Source organism: Phaenicophaeus curvirostris, chromosome 15 (genome assembly GCF_032191515.1).
Source record: "Phaenicophaeus curvirostris isolate KB17595 chromosome 15, BPBGC_Pcur_1.0, whole genome shotgun sequence".
Classification (NCBI taxonomy): domain Eukaryota; kingdom Metazoa; phylum Chordata; class Aves; order Cuculiformes; family Cuculidae; genus Phaenicophaeus; species Phaenicophaeus curvirostris.
This window is the reverse complement of record NC_091406.1, coordinates 9246856-9269774: the sequence shown is the minus strand read 5'-3', so window position 1 is coordinate 9269774 and position 22919 is coordinate 9246856. Positions and strand designations below refer to the sequence as shown.

The 22919-nt window shown below is 60.3% G+C and overlaps 2 protein-coding genes across 4 annotated transcripts in view; both read right to left on the bottom strand.

The window, feature by feature from the left end:
* The window catches only part of NSD1 (nuclear receptor binding SET domain protein 1), a 61764-nt gene extending 54450 nt beyond the window's left edge, over positions 1-7314 (bottom strand). For all 3 annotated transcript variants that reach the window (XM_069869261.1, XM_069869262.1, XM_069869263.1), the window contains exons 1-2: positions 7229-7314; positions 6584-7020 (exon numbers count right to left, since the gene is read on the bottom strand). In XM_069869261.1, coding sequence (XP_069725362.1) covers positions 6584-7000 — 417 coding nt within the window. In that variant the 5' untranslated portion in view covers positions 7001-7020; positions 7229-7314. The remainder of the gene's footprint in view (positions 1-6583; positions 7021-7228) is intronic.
* An 8946-nt stretch (positions 7315-16260) lies between these two features.
* Positions 16261-22520, bottom strand: FGFR4 (fibroblast growth factor receptor 4). Its single transcript, XM_069869170.1, has 17 exons — positions 22444-22520; positions 22122-22219; positions 20810-20884; positions 20535-20701; positions 20332-20455; positions 19849-20039; positions 19595-19733; positions 19325-19518; positions 18948-19093; positions 18692-18813; positions 18481-18591; positions 18160-18350; positions 17653-17775; positions 17503-17573; positions 17087-17224; positions 16905-17010; positions 16261-16821 (listed from the first exon to the last, which is right to left on the bottom strand). The coding sequence occupies exons 2-17, from the start codon at positions 22192-22194 to the stop codon at positions 16675-16677; spliced, it is 2118 nt and encodes a 705-aa protein (XP_069725271.1). The 5' UTR covers positions 22195-22219; positions 22444-22520; the 3' UTR covers positions 16261-16674.
* Positions 22521-22919: the final 399 nt, after the last annotated feature.

Here is a 22919-nt window from a genome sequence, read left to right as displayed (position 1 = left end):
ACACCACAACGAACATTTGCAACGTATTCTGTAACTCAGCAGTCTGCAAACTCACAGCCACAGAAAAATACTCTGATGCCATGAAATTATATGAAAGCAAGCAAGGCTATTGTTGATAGGTCTAAATTCACTAGACAAGAGTCTGCACCTGGGAAGTGTTTAGGGGTCCGCAAATCAAGAAGGGTTGAAAACTGCTGCTCTAATTCAAAGCAGACTCCGTTACAGACCTTTTCCACCCATTAACTTGGAAATCCTGGCATTGCCTTAACCACCATAAAGGATTTAACTCCCATTTTACAGAGCAAAGACTGCACTGCACAGCACAGATGGCTCCATGCAGACAGAACAAAACACAGGTCATATTTTTCTGGTATTAAAAACTGCATCAATGTGATTTGTTTTTTTTTTTTAACTCCCAGGACAAGCGCTCCTCCCACTAGGACTGAGTTTCTTTCTCCAGGTGTTTCTATTCCTTGTGCCTTTCTAACGACAAGAGCAAATAACTGAAAAAAAAACCCCTAACCAAAATACTCTATACAAGAGGCTGTCAGTCACACGCAAGAAAATCAGAAGCATGTTTTAAGCAGCAAGGCTCAAAGTTGATCACTCCCCCCTAACACTTTTCTTTTAATTTAAAAATGTCTTTTTAAGAAATATTGTCTCCAGTATAACTCAGAAAACACCACTTATTTCTCCTTGGGGTTCCAAGTAGCTTGTTGACTGTATTCAGAGTTGATGCCTCTTCATTGAGCTACAGATCTGTTCACTCAACATGGGGAAATTAAAAAAACAAACAATAAACCAAACGTTAGGCACCACAGTTTAACCCCACTTCTGGAAACGGGGTGCAGTGAGGTGCAACAAGAGGCTGCAATACTGCATGAAGCAACCAACAGACTCACGACTCGATGCAAAACGGACACTGCCCTGATGTCAAACACTACGGCTACAGCTTCACACCGAGCCACTACTACTGATTATATTTTTTTCGCAAGGGCTTAGAAGCTGTAACAGCAGAACTAGAATCATTAGACCCTCAACAACAAAAGATTCGTAAGGAAAAAGCTTCAAGTTTTGGGAGATGCACTTCTCCAGAAGTCACCAGCAAGCAAATGCAAAGATGGTTAGAGGCAGCATGCATCCTAAAAAAGCACCTGGAAAAGGTGATTTAGTTGGTCCTGTTGGTCTTTTTCTCCTGAAACAGCAGCAGGCGATGCACTAAGCATGCCACACTGTGCAAAATGGAACTCCACTGCTGAATAGCTGAGTGAAGTCTGCATTCCTCTGGCAACAACTTTCGTGAGAGACATTAAGTGTTTGTGATTGCGGACAGTACATTAGCCAGGACATCGCTTGCACAAAGCCTCTCCTACCCAAGGTTTGGAAAAAAAAAGTTTTAAATATTGAAAGCAGAAATGACATTGAGATTTATACCACTATATTCAGCAAAACCTCGCCTCTGAGACTGTCCAACCTGCAAGGAAATACCTCTGGTGAGGCTATCTGCACACAGACATGTTCAGCCTCACTGTGTGGCCTCACACGAACTGCAAAGGCATCGATCATTCAAGTTTCACTCTGCAGGACAGCCACCCAGAATATCGTAGTTGCACATTGTTTCTGTAACATCACATACAGGAACAGGTATTTCGCACCTAATCGTCAATGCTAGATTACAGAACAAATACTAAGGAAACAAGGAGAGTTAAGAGCAATCACAACCAAATGCTATAACAAATACTTCCAGGATCCAATCTGTGCAGGAGAGTTCTGGAGGCTAGGGACTGTTCAAAAAGCTGCTGTCACTCAAGGAGAGCTGCTCCTCACACCTCGGGGACACTGTCTGCTGCGGCAGCATCTTAATGCCCACCCCACCTCTTCGAAGAGGTGAGGAGGTGCTACCCCATCAAGAAAGCACTAAAATCATTAAGGGCCTCAAAGATCTCTGGCAGAGCAGTAACACAGCCCAGGACAGTGCCCCAGACATGGAAACATCCTTCTTCTGGATGCCCACCATGGCTGAAGCCCTTTACAGTTTGGAGCTGCTTGAGATGTGAATGCACTTCAGTGTATGACACCAGCAGACTGCATGGCCAGGTGGGATCCAGCTACCAGCTCTCTTCTGAGAGGAAATAAGTATTCCAAGCAGTGTAAGTATCAGTGGCAGAGAGGGGCGTGCGCAAGATCAGATGCCACAGTACCTCGAGAGCTCCTTGTCACCAGGTGCACATAGGAGGAGACTGTGCCTTTGGGAAGCACAGACACCCAAATGGAATTAATCTCCCCACCAGGAAGATGTCAACTGACCACGGAAATTTATGTTCCTGCTCAAACAAACCACCGCCATGCCTATTGTATCTCAGGGATATAATGTTACCAGCACTTAGTTACACCTCAAATCAACCACCCCTAGTAGAAGATTCTTTCAGAAACGTTTACAACGTTTACAAGAGCCACAAGTACCACATGGCGTTGGTTCCTTTATTTTATTTTTAGCAAAGACAGAAATGGCACGAGACGTGTCAGCTAAGAGATGGAAGAACCAGTGTAAATCTCATACAGTGACACAAACATTTTATAACAAGAGCACTCTCCCACAGCTGCAGGATGCAACAGAACTCTCAGGTTCACCATGGATTAATTCCAGGCTTAAAGACAGTCTTTGCTGGCCTCCAGTACTGTTAACACACAGCAGTCGGCATGGTTCTGCTACAGCTAAAGCCTCCCAGGAGGCCAACACACACCGTACTCATTTCTTACATCCAGGCACTGGAAGCAGCCATCCTTCGCAATGAAAGATCTGGCTCTGCACTTCCCTGTGCCTCACTTCCTCACTGTCATTACCCCAACATCACACTCCTACGGCACGGAGCTGGACAACAAGGAAACACTATGAGAAGAATGAAAAGCAACATTGAGCGAGTGCCTCACGCGAGCTCTGCACATCCTGCAGCCTGAAGCCATCAGGGTGCAGTGGAAAAAACAGCTTGTGAATGCGTAACCCGGGATCGTACCCTGCACGACATACATGCACAGAGTGGCACACACGGACTTGGATACAGGAACTCTATTTCCCAATGCTCAATTCTGCACACCAAATGACTCTAACATACTTTGTGGGTAGTAATTAAAAATTGGTAACCGGCAAAGCAGAAGTCTAGCAATACAGCACCAAGTTACATGAAAAAAACCCAAAACTTCAGCCCAAGAGATGTCAGAAATGAGTCCACCTGCTCCAATCCCTCAGCAACTGAACTCAAACAAGACCTAAGGTGTTCAGACCTTATGTGGCCGCATGTACCCTTCCCAGCACTGGAGCCTGGGCTGGATACTACCTCCAGCTCCACAAAAATCTGTCCTCTACAACTTGCAAAGGCCAGGAAAGTGCTAAACACAAGCTCGTGTCAAGTTGGTAAGGAACAAACAGAGAAATTAAAACCGGACCAGCCCTGCCAATTTAAATTGCAATGTGCACAAGGATGTAAGCCACCAGCTGCCAGCAGTCATTGTATCGTCAGTTCTGGAGCAGGAAAAAAAAAGAGGCCCAAGCAGCACTGATACAATTTCTTTCTCTCCAACACAAAATCTGGCAGTAGCTGCTGGGAGTGTGTAGAGTTTCAGCCAAACTAAGATTAACTCAACACTTAAAATAACTTCAGAATATGCACATCCCTCTTTACAACTGAATGCTACCTGAGCAACCTCTCCTCTGTTTAGCGCAACGTTTGAGTGGAAAGGATGCCAGGGCTATTAACAAATCCCTCTGCAAAACAATACCTGCCACCACCCCGACTATCCAGAGGCATTACTTAAAAGGCTCGACTTTGCATCGCACTAAAGACTAAACCAAATGCCGGCCCTTCTGCTGGAAGTGCTCTTGACATTTTGGCAATCAGTCTTTCCAAAATCCACAATGATCCATGAAAAATTCAAAGCTTGCAAGGGGCAGATGGATAGATGTCTGAGATACATGAAGGCTTTCCTCTTGGCAAAACAGGAAGGACGAGCAGCAGTGGGCACTCAAAACTGTAAGCTTCGGGAATAAAAGCCCCAACAAAGTCCTTTCTTAAGGTGAAGAGGCTCCATCACCAGGCTAGGTAAAAGGGATTAGCAGAGCAGATAGCCCAGCTATGACAAACCACCCTAAAAACAAACGTGCAGACCTCCGGGGGGCGTGGGGGGAGTTGTCTGGGGTCTTGTTATTTTTCAAGTTTTAGTGGGCTCTCAAAAAAGTTGATTCCAGCTACTCAAATACAAATGAGACAGGAATTAAATGCCTACATGAACACAGGATCTGAGGAGCAAACGTGGTTATTTCTACTACTGTGTCATGTTCGACAATTAAAAGGTTTTAACTGTCTCATTGGTAACACCGCAGAGAATAATCCTTCTCTCTGTACATCCCATAAACACCAGGGCTAAACACTGGGACATCCCATACCTGCTTACTAAAGGAAGAAAGAAAGACTCAAGGAGAAAAAGATCCTAGGATAAAATATGCTTTTCTTCTTTGTCCTTTTTTTTTTTTTTTCTGAATGCAGTTGTGCTTTTAAGTCACTGGAACAATTCAGCAAGGTTATGTTGTACTATGGCAGACAGCAAGGCTGGTGAAAAGTCAACCCCTTGTTGCATATTCAAATAACAGGCCTGATCAGCAGGAGTTTTGTCATCATACGCGCTGCAGGCCTGTGGAGCACACTGATAGCCGAGGCAAGTGTTGTGAAAGTACCTCTGCTAGCTTCTGTTTACAAAGTGAGACCCTCCCACAACCGCATCACTGAGCACATGTCTGCTGAGAGATCCCCGCTTTGCTCTACAAAACAAAGCCAAGTATATGCACAAACCTGAGAAGGAGCCTCTCACCCCAAAGACTAAAGACTGAGCCTCCACAAGGAAACCGATTCTTCCCAAGGAATAATCAAAAGGATCCGCCATCCAGAGCTGAGGTTAAGCGTGCCACAAACAAATGAAGCTGCTGTCAGCATCTTCCTGAATCGCCCCTTCCGTGGGCACTGGGTGACAAGCGCTCCCCACCTCCCAGAGCACGCAGCAGGGCCACTGCATGTTCCCAAATGAACACAGGTGAAAACAAGTCTTTCTCCCCAAGCGCTGTGTGCAGCAGGAGCATCTGTTCGGCATCAACAGCTCTACTAAAATTAAAGAGAGCAAGATGGCTTTGGTGTCAGTGTTGTCACAAGAGTTGATCTTCACACCCTGCATCGAGCAATACTCAAACCTCAGAGCATCCTCCAGAAAGGAACCTTGAGTTTGCAAAATCACTTTTAAGAAATACACAAAAAATACCGAAGAACTGTATATATGCATCTGGAAAGAAAAAGTCACACTGAAAACCATCCACTTGCATTCGGAAGCACATTATAAACCAGCAGTGATTACTATTGCAAGCAAGATATCCCCAAACAGCACAGGGGCTGAAACTGGATGAGGTCTAAGGTCCCTTCCAAGCAAAACTATTCTGTAATTCTATGACCATATGATTTTGTGTACCTGTGCACTGCAGGGCAGTTGGGCCTGGATGGACTTCAAGGCCCCTTCCGACCCAAACACTTCCATGATTCTCATCCTATGGTTCTATGATTCAACAATCACGTGATTTTATGTGCCTGGTCACTGCAGAGGGGTTGGGTCTGGATGGACTTTGAGGGCCCTTCCAACCCAAACCCTTCCATGATTCCATGATCCCCTGATTCTATGGCCCTGCTCACTGTGGGGAGGCTGGGACCGGGATGGACTTTCATAGAATCATAGAATCACTAGGTTGGAAAAGACCCACTGGATCATCGAGTCCAACCATTCCTACCAAACACTAAACCATGTCCCTCAGCACCTCGTCCACCCGCCCCTTAAACCCCTCCAGGGAAGGTGAATCAACCACCTCCCTGGGCAGCCTGTTCCAGTGCCCAATGACCCCTTCTGTGAAAATTTTTTTCCTAATTTTTAGCGTAAACTTCCCCTGATGGAGCTTGAGGCCATTCCCTCTCGTCCTGTTCCCTGTCACTTGGGAGAAGAGGCCAACTCCCTCCTCTCCACAACCTCCTTTCAGGTAGTTGTAGAGAGCAATGAGGTCTCCCCTCAGCCTCCTCTTCTCCAGGCTAAACACCCCCAGCTCTCTCAGCCGCTCCTCATAAGGCCTGTTCTCCAGCCCCCTCACCAGCTTCGTTGCTCAAACTTTGAGGCCCATTTCAACCCAAACCCATTCTACGATTCCATGACTGTACAAGAGGTCGAACGCATCCTTTCGGAACTCTGAAAGCCCAGCGGGGTTCGTACAAAACACGACGGCAGCTCGAAGGAACGCGTGAGATCGGAGCGAGACGACGCGGAGCGCGGAGCCGGGGCTGTCAGGCCCGGCCGCGGCCCCTCCCGGCCGCTCGGCCCGGCAGACAAAGGGCTGACAGCGGCGGCCTCGGGGCCTGGACGCGGGTCCCGGTGTGCCGGGGCGGCCGGGGCCGCAGGTGCGGGGCTCGCCAAGATGGCTGCCCGCCCGCCCGGTGCCCGGCCCGGCCCCGCCGGCCTCCGCCGCAAAATGGCAGCGCCCGCGGCTCCCCCGCCCCGCGCTTACGAGCTGCAGCGCGGACGAGGCCTCCGCCTGCTCCCCGGCCTCCTCTTCGTCTTCGTCTTCCTCCTCCGGCGTCTCAGCGCCTTCCTCCTCCTCCTCGTCGTCCTCCTCCTCGTCGTCGTCGTCGTCGTCGCGCAGCAGCAGCGGGCAGGGCCGGCCCGGGCGGCGGGCGGGCGGCGAGCCGGGGTCGGGCAGCGCCTCGGCGCCGTCCAGGTACTCGGCGCTGATCATGGAGGCGAGATCCTGCAGCCGGCGGAGCGGGATGTAGCAGGACGAGGGATCCTGCCCGAACACGGCGGGCTTGGCGGCCGCCAGCTGCATGGCGGGAGGCTCGGGGCCGCCCTTGGCCTCGGCAGCCGCCAGCGACGAGCCGAACGGGACGAGGCAGCCGCGCCGGCTCACTTCGCACGCCTGCTCCATGCCGGGCCGCGGGCATCCACCTGCGGGCACAGCACAATGCGGTCACACCGCAAAATGGCAGCCGGAGAACGAACGCGGGGTCGGCTCCGACGGGACGCCCTGCGGCCCCCGACGGGGCGAACGGCTCCCCCGCGTCCGGTGTCTCTGTCTGTGTGTGTGTGTGTGTGTGTGTGTCTGTGTATTTTCGGGGAAAGGGGGGCGGAGGGTGTCGGGGGAGGCTCCGCTCACCTGCGGCCGCCGGGGCGGCTGCCCCCGCTGCGGGACGAGACGGAGACGCGACGACCCGGCCCGGCCAGGCCCCGCCGCCGCTTCTCCTCCTCTCTCTCTCTCTCTCTCTCTCCCCCCCCCCCCCCTTCTCCTCCTTCTCCTCCTCCCTCCCCCGCATGCGCGCGCCCGGCGCCGCCATCCCGCCCGCGCGCGCGCCCCTCGCGACCGCTCTTGGGGTTCGGCGACGGCCAATCAGCGCGCGCCCCCCCCCCCATCAGCGGGGCTCCCCCTCCCCCCCCCCAGCCCATTCACAACCCCCCCCCCATAGCCTGACCTGGGGGGCGCTCAGTGCTGCCCCCCCCCGGCGCGCCCCGCGCACATGGCGGCCTTGGGCCCGCTGCCCCCGGCTCCATCTTAGGTGGCGAAGAGGGGGGGGTACCGGGGAGCCTCACCGGCGGGGCCGCGGGACTGCGGCGGCCGCCCGCAAAATGGAGGCGGCGGGGCCCCGGGCAGAGGGCCGGCCGCCCCGCCTCGACAGCGGAGCCGGCTGGCGGCAGGCTGCCCGCCTCGGTCCCGGCCCCGGTGGCGGCGGCTTCGGTCTCAGCCCCGGTGCCACCTCGGGTTCCGGCCCCGGCGGTGGCGGTAGCTCCGGTCTCGGCCCTTCTGCCACCTCCGGCCTCGGTCTCAGCCCCGGTCTCAGCCCCTTCGCCACCTCTCGTCCCAGCCCCGCTCCCGGTGCCGCCTCCGGCCCCGCTTGCAGCTCCAGTCCCGGCGCCGGCGGCAGCCGCGGGCCCGGTTACCCCGTGCCGCTGTCCGCCGCTCCGCCGCTCTCCCCGCCGCCGCCGAGCGCCGCGACCGGCCCCGCCGCCCCCTCCCCGGCCCGCCAGCGGCGGCGGCGGCGGCTCCGTCGCTACCTGCAGCGGGGACCGGGGTCTCGGCCGCCCCGGCGCGGCTGGGCAGGCCCGGGGGGGGCGCGCGGCGCGGGGCTCGGAGCGGCGCTGCCCGCACCGACCCGCGGCCCTTTGTTCCCCCCGCTCCGCCCCGGCCCCGCGGGACCCCCGCGGCCTCTCCGCGCACCCGGCCGGGCGGCGCTGCCTCCCCCCGCACCGAAAACGCCGGCCCGGGCCTCTACCCTGCCCGGGCGCCTCGGGGCCGGCGGCGTCTCCCGCTGCCCTGCGCCGGTGATCCCTCCCGCCCCGCCTGCCGTGGGCCTCCCGGCATCGGCCCCAGCGGGGCCACGGTGAAGGCCCCAACCCTTAGAATAGAATCATAGAATCACCAGGTTGGAAAAGACCCACCGGATCATCGAGTCCAACCACTCCCATCAGTCACTAAACCATGTCCCTCAGCGCCTCGTCCACCCGTGCCTTAAACACCTCCAGGGAAGGTGACTCAACCCCCTCCCTGGGCAGCCTGTTCCCTTGTCCCAGTCCTCCCCAGCAGCTGCCCCAGTGAGGCCACATGAGGTCCTAAACTGTTGTCCTAATCTGCCCCAAGGAGGCCACACCGAAGTCCCCAGTCATTGTCCCAATATGCCCCTGTGGGGCCACACAAGGTCCCCAGCCATTGCCCCAGTGGGACCACACGAGGTCCCCAACCATTGTCCCCATCTGCCCTAGTGAGGCCACACCAAGGTCCCCAAACCTCGTCCCAGTCTGCCCCAGTGGGACCACATGAGGTCTCCAACCCATGTCCCAATCTGCCCCAGTGGAGCCACACGAGGTCTCCAACTATTCATAGAATCATAGAATCACCAGGTTGGAAGAGACCCACCGGATCATTGAGTCCAACCATTCCCATCAAACACTAAACCATGTCCCTTAGCACCTCATCCACCCATGCCTTAAACACCTCCAGGGAAGGTGACTCAACCCCATCCCTGGGCAGCCTCTGCCAGTGCCCAATGACCCTTTCTGTGAAGAATTTTTTCCTAATGTCCAGCCTGAACCTCCCCTGGCGGAGGGGGAGATTGTCCCAACCTGCCCCAGATGGGATCCCCAGCTACCATCCCCACACGAGTGTGGAGTGTGCTGCCACTGTGGAGAGACAGCCAGGCCTGGCCTCGCGCTGCACCAGCACGTCCACAGAGGGTGGGGTGGCTGAGCAGGAAGCGCCACAATCGGAGGGTTTGCTTGTGACTCGTTTGTGCCTCTGAGATCCTGGCCTGAGGCTCAGCCGGCAGCGCCCGACCTGCCGCAGGTCCCCTCACCCAGTGCCATGTGCTGCGGCGACGTGTCGGAGCTTGGACCATGCTGCTCAAACTCAGCAGCGAGGCCTCGTGTCCACGTGGTCCTCTCCACCCGCACAGAGAAGTGACAGTGCCCAGCACGGCCAGGGTCCCCCCAAAAGGGGAAATACCTCTGGCACAGCCCGTCTCCCTGCTGTGACTCCGGCTGCACCAGCCACACCCCGGCACACCTGGGCAGGGATCCAGCAGCCAACTTTCTTCCTTTCTTTTTGGAGCAACCGGCAACACACGTTTCCGCCACGTTCCCAAAATAAAGCTGGTGGTTTATTTATAACCCCTGGGGGGCAGGCAGGGCCCTGTGCAGAGCGAGAGCACCCCGTGTCTCCCCATAGCCTGGTGCCCCAGACCCAGCAAGCGAGAGCTGGCTTGGGGAGGGTTTTAAGGACTATCCTCAATCTGGTGAGCCACATTCCAGCCCCCAGTCCTCCCCAGCTCCTCTTGCTCTGCTCATTTGCCTCCTTACACTGACTGGGCAGGGAGATGCAGGGCTGCTCGCAGGGCACAGTCTGGCCTTGGCACCAACCCCGTGCCTGGTGTGGTCCTCTCCGGGTGCCGCCCGCTGGGGACCAAGCCCTCCACTCATGGACACGCGGCACAGTGCAGCCTCACAGGACACTGGTGGCAGTGCCCAAGCGGCTTGGGGCACCCCCAGGCACGTCCCCATCCCACTGCTCCTTGGGACATCCCTGCTGGTGGTGCCAGGTCACCAGAGGAGCCCTCCCCAAGGGTCCCTGAAGTGACACTGGTGGCGCTCCCCGCAGCCGTGTGGTTACAGGGGTAGGAAGGAGTGGGGTGGTGTCCTTGGGATGCCCTCAGACGCAGTCCCAGTGTGCTGTGTCACCTCTCCCCACGCCCGCAGGAAGGGCTCGTCCCCAGCCCCTCTCTTCCGGCAGAGGAGCAGGCAAATGGCATCCCGGCCGCCGCCGTGCTCCCGCCCGGATGTGCGGCACCGCACGCCGCACAGGCCGGCCCTGCCGCCATCGCGCACGGGTTTGTCTGCGGGCCCCGGGTGGCGAGCGCGGGCCCCCAGCAGCCTCGCGGGGAGGCATTCCCGCTGATGGGCTTTGCCTGCGAGCATCCCACCCTCGCTCCCCTGCCCAGACTGCGCTCCCAGAGCATTCTGGGGCTGTGGAGCCCATCAGGCCAATGGCCGCGGAGCCATGCGGCACCGCAGGCTCCCTCTGGAGCTTCCCCAGCACGGTGCCCCCTGGCAGGAGCCCCGTTTCCCTGCTTGCCAGCGGGTGCACAGCGTTGCGTGGCCTCAGCTCCCACCGTGGCTGCTCCCCATGGTCACACTGATACGGAAGGGAACGCAGCCTCGCATCGGGCACTCCCACTTGCTGGGGAAGATGCGGGAGTCTGCCCAGACCTCAGTGTGGAGGGGACTACGGCCCACGCGGGTCCTGGGGGAGCCACGGGCAAGCTCAGCTCGTGGCAAGTGGCCCCCGGCTGCGACTGTCCGGCCACCGGGTGTGGGGGGTGATGGGGGGGCTGTGGGGAGCAGGGTCCCGGGGAGCAGCACTGAGTCCGGCACAAAGAAGGGGTGGCTGGGAGCGTGGGCGAAAGGGTTAAGGAGCTGCTGCGGGCAGGGGGAGGGAGGTCTGGCCGTGGAGAGGAAGGAAGCAGAGGAGGAGAGGAGAGCATCCTGCCCGGAGGGGTGGCCAGGGCCCCTTTCCCCAGGGAAGCTGCTGCGGATGGAGGGGTGGGGGGGCACTCAGCCTGGCTCAGTGCCCGCAGCTCGGTGCCGCCCTCAGCTCAGTGCAGCACACCTGGACTCTGCTCCATGTATTGGGGTGACCCCCGCCTCCCAGGTCCCCTGCTCTGCCATTCCCATGGCTCCCCATGAATCTTGGCAGGGAGGGAGCGGCGCTGGGACAGAGAAGGGCAGTGGGTGGGGGGCAGGACCCCCGCCACGAGGTGCTGGGGACAGAAGCCACCGCTGCTGAGCTCCTCTGCCCTGTGTGGAAGAGCTTGGCTGGTTGGAGCCAGCTGCAGACCCATCACCCCAGCAGCCGTGTGCAGCACGGGGATGGTCGGAACCGAGGCCCAGGGGCGCCTGGCTGGGTGCTGCAGCTGCTCTCATGGATTTCCTTGCTCCCCCAGCCCTCAGGCACACATGTAGCCCTCCCATTCCCAGCTGAATCACAGAATCACTAGGTTGGAAAGGACCCACTGGATCATCGAGTCCAACCATTCCCATCAATCACTAAACCATGTCCCTCAGCACCTCATCCAGCACCTCTTTTAAACACATCCAGGGAAGGTGACTCAACCCTCTCCCTGGACAGCCTGTTCCAGTGCCCAGTGACCCTTTCCTGATGACAGAGCCCGAGTGCTGGGCAGCAGGGCTGAGCCCTAGCTGGGTATTGCTCAAACCATCCAAGGCAGAAGCAGGTTTGCCAGCCTCCTGTGCCCTCCCTGCACTGATCCCCACCACCCTGAGCGGGTAGGAGCGGGATCCACACCAGGACACGCTGCAGCTCTGCAGCTCCCCCCTCCATCCAGCCCCATCCATCTGGGGGGTGATGCGATGGAGAGCGGAGCCAGGATCCGGTGCCACGGATCATTTTATCCCAGCCGAGCTTGTCCCTCCCCCTCAGCGCAGCCCCCGGGCCGAAGGGGGGGCCGCTCGCCCCGAGAGGAGCTGCTGCCGCCGGCCAGGAGATGGGGCTCGCTGCTCGGCTTCGTGTGTGTGTGTGGAAAGGGGGGGCAGAGGGGCTGGGAGAGGATACAGGCACGAGGAAAGAGAGTGTGTGTGCATGGGATGTGTGTGTGCATGAGATGTGTGTGTGGAAAGGGGAGGCAGAAGGGCTTGGGGTGCATGTGCATGGCTGGGAGAGGATGCAGACACAAGGAGGGAGTGTGTGTGTGGGCTCTGTGTGTGGAAATGGGGTACAGAGGGGCTGGTGCACGGCTGGGAGAGGATGCAGGCACAGGGAGAGTGTGTGTGCATGAGGTGTGTGTGTGGAAAGGGGGTGCAAAGGGGCTGGGGTGCATGTCCATGCCTGCGAGAGTGAGTGCAAGTCCCTAGTGGGGGAACCTGTGTGTGTGCATGGGCTGTGTGTGTGCTTGGAGGGGGATGCACAGAGGCTGTGTGCAGGCCGTATGCATGTGAATAACTAGGAGAGTGGATGCAGGCACAGGGAGGGAGTGTGTGTGGGCATGGGGTGAGGGGTGTGCGTGAGAGGGGATGCTGGGGGGCTGCGTGCGGGCTGGGGTGCGTGTACATGGCTGGGAGAGTGGGTACAATCTCCTAGTGGGAGACTGTGTGTGTGCACGGGATGTTTGCGTGCGTGGAAAGGGGGTACAGAGGAGCTGGGGTGCGTGCGCATGGCTGGGAGAGGCTGCAGGCACAGGGAGGGAGAGCATGTGTGCGTGGGATGTTTGTGTGTGTGGAAGGGGTGTGCAGGGAGGCAGAGAGATGTGCGTGGGGGGCTGTGTGTGGGATGTATTGTGTGTGCATGGCTGGGAGAGGCTGTAGGCACAGGGAGGGAAAGTGTGTGTGTGTGTGCGTGAGGGCAGGGTGTTGCATACATGGGTGTGCATGCGTGCATGGAAAGATGTGTGTGCATGGAAAGATGTGTCTGCAGGGGCTTGTGCACGCACAGGGGGTGTGCAGGCATGGGGGTGGCGTGTGTGCCCCCATGTATGTGTGTGCAGTGCCCAGGGATGCAGGATTGATGGCGTTGGGACCCCTACACAGGAGAGGACAGGCAGCCTCAGCCCATGCCCGGGAAGCAGCACAGGGTGCCCTCACGAGTGGGTGCCCACGGGCCCCCCTTCTCCCCTCCTGCTGGTCCACGGGAGCCCTTCCCTTCCCTTGGGCACCAGTGATGTTCATGGGACAAAGACATGGGACAGGGACACAAGGCAGAGAGCGGTGTATGGCAGGCAGGGGCAGGCAGAGGGGCAGTGCCAGCTGGGGGAGGCAGGAGCCTGGTGCCTTCCAACCCCCCCAGCTTCATCCCTCGCTGCCCGGGGGCAGAGGCTTTCTGTACTCACAAAAGCCAGATTCTCCCGGAGATAAAATCCCACCGCCTTTGTTTGGGGCAGAAAAGACAACAGCAGCTCTCGGCCTCACAAACAGAGTCGTTAAGCAAAGGCGTCTCCGGGAGCCGCGTCCCGGGAGCTGGAATGAGGAACCAGCCGAGGAACCAGTCGGTGTCCTGGCCCCGGGCGCTGCGCGTCCCCCCAGGACTCAGCATCTCCCCGAAGACTCAGTATCCCCCCCAGGACCGGAGCCATACCCACCAGGATTCGGCATCCCCGCAAGGACTATCGCATCTCCCCCAGGACTCAGCATTCCTTCCTCAGACCAGAGCCATCTCCCTAGGGCTCATCACCCGCCTCCCTAGAATGCAGCATCCCCGCAGGGCTCCGCATTCCCCAGGATCACAGCGTTCCCCTAGGAACCGCAGCATTTCCCAGGACCACAGAATTCCCCCAAGGACTACAACATCTCCAGGGGGATCACAGCATCCCCCAGGAAAGCAGCATCTCCCCAGGGTCAGAGCCATCTCCCCCAGGACCCAGCATCCCTCCCCAGGACTCAGCATCCCCCAGGACCAGCAGTGCAGGGAGGTGGCTGGGAAGCCCCACTGACACCCCACATCCCCTGGGGACCCCCAGACACATCTCAGTAAAGTGCAGGGGGGCACACACAGCCCCAGGGTAGGCAGATCCTGGCCGTGCAGTGGGTACCTGGCCTTGGGACTGGGGCAGGCAGGGTGCCCGCAGGCATCGCTGGGTCGGGGAGCGATGCCATAGGGTCTGGGGGGCAGGCAGGTGTGTGCGCGTGTAGTGTGTGGGAACGCTGCCTCAGGAAACCAGCGGGATTTACTGGGCTACATGCTAAATCCCCCTCACAAAAGGGGCCTGTTCGTGGGGACAGGATGCCGGTGGCTCAGCCACACTTGTTTGGCCAGCAGAGCCTGGCGGATTAAGGACAATTGGTTCAGCCCTGACAGAAAATACCAGGAATGTTAGACAATAAAAACTGCCTCCAGTTGTCGTGGGGCTGCTGGACGCCCCAGGCTGCCTCCCTGCCCCGTCCCAGCCACAGCTGCCCCATGCCCGGCAGAGCTGACTCTGGCACGGCCCATCGGCAGCCGCTGCTGAATCTCTGAGGGATGCTCAGAGATGGGGCAGGGAGCAGCCCCATGTGCCAGGGCAGGCAGGTAGGCGCAACGCTGGAATTGTGTCCAAAAACATTGATGGGCTGGCATGGATTGGGTTGCGGGGATAAGGCAGTGCCCGCACCCACAGCACCACCGCTGAGTGAGCAGGGACGAGGCAAGGCTGTGGCAGGGGCTGGCAGGTCCGCACTCACCACGTCCTTTTCTGCTCCCCCATTAAAGATAATGAAATCACCTCCACCTCTTCCTCCAAAATTGGCTGCAGCCCTGCTTTCCAAGTAAAAGGGCAGCACCCAGCAAGAGCTGCACAAACACCACTGGGCGCTGCCTGCCCCTCCTGCAGCTCCCAGTGCGGAGACCCCCACCTGGAGCAATGTGGGGCCAAGCCAGGCACAGCCCCCAGGGGCTCAAACCCTCCCCACGCACTGGTTTACATTTACCCTTGGTCCCAGGCAGGAGCTGGGCAGCGGTTTGCCCTCCGGCGTGTGAATGCCCCATTCAGGGCTGTGCGAAATGCATTGGTTCTGGCATATTAGCCGACAGCTGAGATCCTTCCCAGGCAGGCAGGGGCTGCTGGGACACGCAGGTCTCACACCTGCCCCCACATCTGCGCTGAAGTGGGGGGACTCATCCCAGCAGAGAGGGCAGCAGGGCTGGAGATGGAGGCTCCAAGTGTCCCACGGGGGCTGGGGTTCTTCCAGCAGCCCCACGAGGGGCTGCGAGAAGGAAGGGTCCCTGGGCTCGAGGGGCTGCGAGAAGGAAGGGTCCCTGGGATCAGGGGAGCCCGGCACAGCAGGCGCTGCACCTGTGGCTCAGCCAATCCCTGCACAAGGGCAGCCGTAAGCTGCACCCTTGGAGACCCCAGACCCCAGCACCCTCAGAACAAGCAGGATCGAGGGGTCACCTTTCCAGCTGCCCCTAGGCCAGGTCCTGCCCCACATCGCCTACCAGGCTCCCTCTCCTCAGGGTGGTTGGGGGGAGGCTGTGCTGGGAGAGCCAGCTTCCAGACTGGGGGGCTGCTAACGCAGCTGGGAGCTGGAGGAGGAAACAAGATCCCGAGGCTAACGGCCGGCAAAGCCCAGCCCTAGCTGAAACCCTAGACCCAGGGAGCTGGCTGGCAGGAGGGGGCGAGACAGCTGCAGCCCCCCCTGCCCACGCTCCCAGCAGAGCTGGGCACGGCACGGCCAGGAGGGGGGCAAAATGAGCACCAGAGAGCAGGACCTGAGGCTGGAGCCTCCCCAGCTTCTGCTTCCAGGGGCGTGGGGGCTCTGGGGAGGCAGCACCGAGCCCATAACTCGCTTTTCTCTAGAGTCCCGTGGCTGGCCCAGGGAAAGGGGGATGTGGGGGACTCCCCCGTGCACAGGGCCAGGCCCCAGAGTGCTTTCCCAGCCTGGGAGCCCGTGGCAGTTGGGGGGATCGGTTTCAGTGTGGTGCTGGTAGCGAAGTTCACGGTGGCTTAGTGCAGCAGCAGCTAATGGGGAACAGATGCGAGGGTGCTTTGTGCTGGAGCAGGCCTGGAGGCGCGGGAGCGGGGATGTGGCTTCCTGCACCTGTGGCACTGCCTCCGCATCCCTGGGGAGCCCTCGCAGCCGGCCGGGGCGAGGAGGCAGCTCCTGCTCTGCCTTCCCTTCTTCCCCCCAGGAGCGGCCCAGAAACTGCGCTGGGGTCTATTCCAAAAAAATAATTTATCAGGTCAATATTTCACGTACATAAATATTCATCTCTATAGCTATGTACAGAGGCAGTGGGAGCCCAGCAGGGAGCGGGGCTCTTGCTTAAAGGCACTTGCACTGAAGTGCTGGCCAAAGCCTGGCTCCCCAGGCAACGCTGCAGGCATCCCACGCCGTCCCTGCTCGGGAGAGGCTCTAGCTCCTGCCCTGCAACATCAGGCAGGTCTCAGCCATGATGGAAGGTTCAGTGCCAAAAGGGAGCCCAAAGAGAGAGGGGCAACACGCCCCAGTGCTGCGGCTCAGAGCCCTGCCTGCTCACCACGCACACCAGGCGAAGCAGGGAGCCCGCGGGAACCTGGACCCGCTCCCCACGAGAACAGAAGCAGCCTCGGCATCACCCTTCCCTGCCCACCCTTAAGTCCTCACGCTGGGGTAGGAGAAGAGGTGGGAAGCCAGCGGCAGCGGGTCATGTGTGAAGACAGAGTCGTCGGAGGAGCAGGAGCTGGCGGTGTCCTCGCAGGAGGGCGAGTACTGCTCAAAGGGCATGGAGAGGTCCAGGTACTGCAAGGAGAGACAGTGTGATCGGTGATGCTGCCACCCACGCCGCCTGCCCTGCTGCTCGCCAGACCCAACCCACCACTCACCTCCTCCGAAACAGCTGCCAGGATCTTGTCCAGCCCCTCCACGAGCTGCTTGAAGGTGGGACGCTGCGAGGGCACAGCGTGCCAGCACTCCCGCATCAGCATGTACCTGGGGGGGGCAAGGGAGCGTTAGGGGAGGTCTCACTATGCCCCCTCCGTGCCCACTGCTCCTGGCCAGTACTCACAGCTCGTGGGTGCAGTTGGATGGTCGGTCCATGCGGTGCCCCTCCTTCAGCAGCTTGAAGAGCTCCTCAACAGGGATGCCGGGGTAGGGGGAGCCCCCCAGCGTGAAGATCTCCCACATCAGGATCCCGAAGGACCACCTGGCATCGTGTGCAACAAAGCAGGGTCAGACACAACCTAGGACCCTCCTGGGCAGGCAGGGCCCCAGCTTGTCCCGTTGCACCTCGGGTTGCGGTGGGAGCAGGGATGGGAAAGGGTGGCATCACCCCTAGGGAAGATGCGCCCCGCTGCTGCTGTACCCCCGTCCTCCTCACGGGGACATTCCAGTACGTGCATAACCCCGCAGCACTGCCCCATCCCACACTGATGGCATCGTCATCCCACACCCAACAGCACTGTCAGTGGCCCCAGCACTCACACATCGCTCTGATGGGTGTAGACGCGGTCGAACAGGGCTTCAGGTGCCATCCACTTCACCGGCAGGCGGCCCTGGGGAAGCAAACCCACTGCTCAGCCCTGGCTGGGGTCTCTCTCCCTCCACCGTCCCCTCTCCCAGGCCCCCACTCACGTTGCTGGTTTTCTTGTAGTAGTCGATGTCGTGGACATCCCTGGCCAAGCCAAAGTCGGCGATCTTCATCACGCTTTCTGCTGTGACCAGCACATTGCGGGCAGCCAGGTCACGGTGGATGCACTAGGAAGGGGCAGCGTTGCCCACAGGGGGTGTGAGATGGCAGCTCCAGCTCCACGCTGTCTCCTTCCCCCATCCAGAATTGTTGTTCCCATCCCACACACCCCACAGTGCCACCAGCCCCTGGACACCTCTCCGGGCGGGCTGCAGTGACCGGTTGTGGTGAGGAGGGGGACACCCAGGAGGTGGGTCAGGCTTTAAGCCCTGGATTTTTTGAGAGATACTGCCCTGAGCTTTGCTGGATGTGTCCAGGAGGTTCTGGACAGCCTGGAGGAAGGGGCTGGGCTCTCTCCATGCGGACGATGTTCACTAGGGACACACAGCTCCTCCCCCACACTCCAGGCTGTGCTGACCACAAGCAGCCTGTGCAGGCTGTGCCAGTCCTACCCGTTTGGACTCCAGGTATTCCATGCCGCGGGCCACCTGGTAGACACAGGAGACCAGGTCCTTGAAGGAGAGCTGCTCCTCAGGCATCGCCGTGACGTCAAAAGCATAGTCGGGTGTCGGGGGGCGGCGGGCACGGAGGTACTCGCGCAAGTTGCCCTTCGCAGCGAACTCCACGATCACGTACAGCGGTCCTGGGAAGGGCATCCACTCCACTCAGCCCCTGCCCTGCCCCTCACCCCGAGTCCCACCTGCCCCCGTCTGCAACAGCCCCATCCCCGGCCCCTGCTCCACGCCCACCCCCTGCCTGCACAGCCCTCTCACCATCCTGCGTGCAGACTCCCAGGAGGTTGATGATGTTTTTGTGCTTGTCCATGAGCTTCATCATCTCCATCTCAGAGATGAGGTCGGCCAGGTCTTTGTCAGTGGCATTGTCTGGGGAAGAAGGGCTGTGTCACCACGCCTGCTGGGGTGATACCGCAGCCTCACACTGATGCCACCTCTGTGCCCGGGACACCAGCAAGGGAACTGGTACCTTTCAGCATCTTGACAGCCACGGTGACTGCTCTGTCTGGCCGGTCTCTGTCGATGCCGTACGCCTCTGCCCGCACCACCTGGCCAAAGCAGCCTTCCCCCAGCGGCTTGCCCAGCACCAGCCTGGCAGAGACGGGCAAACTGTGAGGGATCCCGGCTGGAGATCTCCCCATCCATCACCCACGTGCTGCTGTCCCCGGGACGGTTGGGGAGAGCAGCCGCCCCCAGTCCCAGACCCATCCTGGGTGGCACCGTACTTGTCTCGGGGAAACTCCCACTTGGCATCAAGGGGAAGGTCCAGCTCCATGACCCCAGCCAGCATCGGGGCGCAGCTGGAGGAGAGACGGGTGACGCGCATCAGGGATGTGCTAGACTTCCCGGAGGAGCTGGAGTCCAGGGAGAACTGTGGAGAGAGCCCAAGGGATCTCAGCCATCCTGCTAGGGCCAAAGAAAGACCCAACGGTGCTGCAGAGAGACCGTCAGCCAGAGAAAGAGCGGGGGAGGTGCAGGAGGCAGTGGGGAGGGCAGCCCCAAGGCTGGGAGCAGCAAAGTGTGACAGGCACAGGTGGCATTAGCAGAGCCAGCTGGTCACCAAGGTCTTTCCACACTCCCAGGACTCCAGCTCGGCACTCACCTGTCGGATGAGCGGGAATTTGGAGAGCTTGTGGACAGCCATGGGCTCTAGGGGCTGCTTGCTCGACTGGGTCTGCATCCGGCACAGCACCACAATGATGAGAGCCATGGCCACGGCCAGCGAGCCCGACGTGTAGATGATGATGTCCGTGTACTTGACCTCAGGGGCTTCAGCTTCCCGCACCAGTTCCTCTTCTAGAGGAAGCAAACGAGTCAGCCTGGTCATGTTCTCTGCGTGCCAAGGGTCCCAATGCAGGACCCTCACCCTCACCTGGCAGCACAGTGAGCCAAGCAGACTGGTAGGAGAGCCCGATGGAGTTCCCTGCCAGGCAGGTGTACTCGCCAGCATCCTCCATGGAGACATTGCGCAGGTACAGCACCTCCACCTCAGAGCTGTTGATGTCTGCAGTCTACCAAGGAGAGGGATGGATGGTCAGCATCCCTTCTCCTCGCAGGACTCTGTGCACCCTCTACCCCCGCTTTGGGGTGGGTGACTGGGACTCAGGTGCTTCCAGCCCTTGTTACCTTGAGCACCTGCACGTAGGGGACCCCATCAGGACCAAAGGTGCTGCCGTTCACCTCGATGTGCTTCAGCCACTGGATGTGGGGCTGGGCATCGCTGTAGACCTTGCAGAAGAACTCCACGTCGCTGCCCACCAGGGCTGTGGTGTTGGCGGGCAACCCAGCCTGCAAGATGGGCCTGTGCGGGGACCTCTCTGTGCAGAGGAGAGCACAGGGGTGTCACCAAGCAGTGACCCAGGGCAGTGGCTCCTCTCTGCCTCCCCCTGCCTGCGGCAAACGCATGGAAAGCCCTTTCCCAGCTCTACAGCAGCCCAGCCAACCCCATCCTGATCTCCATCCCCACGTCCCTTGGGTGTGAGGGATGAGAGGACAGCAGAGAGGACACAAGCAGAGGCTCCTGTGCCCCCTTTGCCATGACCCCAACCCCTCTGCCAGGCACAGGCGGAGCAGCGAGCCAGGACGAGCGCTGTGCCGAGGAGCCCTCACCTAGCACGTCCAGGAGGTAGCTGTAGCGGATGCTGCCAAACCTGTTCTCCACCAGGCAGGTGTAGTTGCCGCGGTCGGAGGGCACCACGCTCTCCATCACCAGGCTCCAGTGCTGGTGCCGGAGCTGCAGGGACGGGAGGTAAAGAGGTGATGGGGGAACGGGACGCTGGGAGGGGAGGCTGCAGGGGGGACCTGGCCCTTACCCGGATGCCCCCGATGCGGTGCTCCCCGCGGAACTCGCGCCCGTTCTTGAGCCAGCGGATGCTGGGGCTGGGGCTGCCCGAGGCCGGGCAGCGGAACTTCACTGTGTTCCCTGCGGGGACTGCGTACAGCTTCTTGTCCATCCGGTGCGGGTGAGTCCAGTACGGTGCTGGGGAGACAGGGGGTGTAAAGTGGGGCAAGGGACAGCACGGAGGCTGGCGGAGCCGCTCATGCTGTGAGCAGGAGGCAGCGGTGCCCCACGCAGGGCGGCACTGACCTCTGTGAGCATAGACGGGCTCCTCGTTCCGGTCCCCATCGCCATCTTCATCGTCATCACCTGACGCCAGCGAGTCTGCAAGGGAAGATGAGTTGAGAGGGACATCCCTGCCCGCAGGGCTGGGGTTGAGAGGGACATCTCTGCCTGCAGGGTTAGTTGGGCTGCGGCTGCCTGGCTGCCCTGGAAGGGAGCCAGCCACTGCTGGGGCTTCCACGATGGAGGTGGTGAAGTTGTGCAGGATCTCCCCAGTCCCTGGCACACATAGAGCCCCGAGTCCTTGCAGGCAACCTCCACCATCTCCAGCAGGCTCTGCTGGAGGCTCTGCTGGAGAGGGATGTGGCCCCCTGGGGCAAGCAGACGGGACTCCTTGTACCAGACAAGGCTGGCACCGCTCTGGTTGGCATCAAAGTATGACTTCAACACATTGCCAGAGTCCAGCAGGAGATGTTCCTCTTCTGACTCCCAACAGCGGGCTCTCAAACCGCTCTGAAGGGACGCTGTGAGCGCCCGGCCTCTCACTCAGCCCTCCCTCATAGCAGGGTCCCACCATGCACGCACCCTGGTGCGGAGGGCACGTGGTGTGCAAAGCCTGGTGCCCATCTCCGCCACCCCAGGGGCAGACGAGGGCTGGACTCTGCCCTGGGGTGCAGGGACACAGATTTCCCCGTGGCGTGTTCCCATTCAAGGCCACGCATGCCACCGTCCTTCCGCAGGGGACACTCCCAGCGGTGCAGGGTGCCCGAGCCTGACTTGTCTCACCAAAAGCAGCACGAGGGCACTTAGACCCTCCTGGCAGCAGCAATGCCTGGGCTGGCGAGGGCAGAACCAACCCAAATGCCATCTCAGCATCTCACACCTGGAGGTGTTTAAGGGACGGGTGGACGAGGTGCTGAGGGACATGGTTTAGTGATTGATGGGAACGGTTGGACTCGATGATCCCGTGGGTCTTTTCCAACCTGGTGATTCTGTGATTCAGCAATTCTCAGCCCTCCATCTGTGACCATCACAGGCGGGATGGGAGGGCAGTTTGGCCTCTGCTCCCCTCGATGTGCTTCTTGCACCAGCCTGCTCTGCCACACGGCTCCCACCGAGCCAGCTGAGCCCCCACAGCCTGTTTGGAGCCACTTCGCTCCTTCCAGCCCCCACATCTCCTCACCCGGGGATGTAGAAGCTGCCCCCCCCCCCCAGCAGCCCAGCCCTGGGGCAAATTCCCCGCACCCTCAGCCTCAGGGGCTCGCTGAGATTCAGAAAGCAGGACCCTCACCCCACAACCCCCCCAAACCCCTTCCAGCCCGCCCCCCCCGGGCCATACCTGGCTCCATCGCCCTGCCCTGGGCAGCAGCCGCCAGCATCAGCCCCACCAGGACCTGCAAGAGCGGCTGCATCTTCCGAACTCCTCCAGCTCCCACCCTAGAGGAGAATCGGGGGGAGCGGGGTGAGCTGGCGAGACCCCTTCCAGCCCCGGGGAGCAGTGGGGGGGGGCGGGAACTGGGCACCGAGGGGTCCCGGAGCAGGGGTGGGGGGTGGGGGTCCGAATGGGGGGGGTGGGGAGGTGGATGCTAGGGAGGGGGGTCCCCGGAGGGGGACCCCGGGAAAGGCGGTGGGGGGTATCCCGGGAGAGGGGGAGCTGTTACCGGCGCTGCGGGCTCCTCGGCGGAGCGGGGAGGGCCCCGGGGCAAAGTCCGTGGCGGGGGGGTCAGCGGAGCCGCGCCCCGCACCGCGGCCCCATGGCGCTCGGGACGGGTCCGGCGGCGGCTCGGGGCGCTCTGCCGGCGCGGAGGGGCCGCCCGAGCTTTTAGGGGCGCTCGGGTTACAGCGGAGCCGCCCGCCCCGCCCGGGGCGCTGCGAGGGGGCGGGGGGACCGGCCCGGGGACCCAACCTGCTGCCGGCCCGCCCGCTGCCTCGGGGAGGGGCGGCACCCGGCACCCCCGGCACCCCCGGCACCCCCGGCACGGCTCCTTTGCACCCCCTGTACAGCCCCTTGCATCCCTACCACAGCCCTTTGCACCCCCAGCGCAGCCCTTTGCACCCCTAGCACAGCACCCGGCATCCCCAGCACAGCTCCTTGCACCCCTGGCACATCCCCTGGCACAGCCCTTTGCACCCCCGG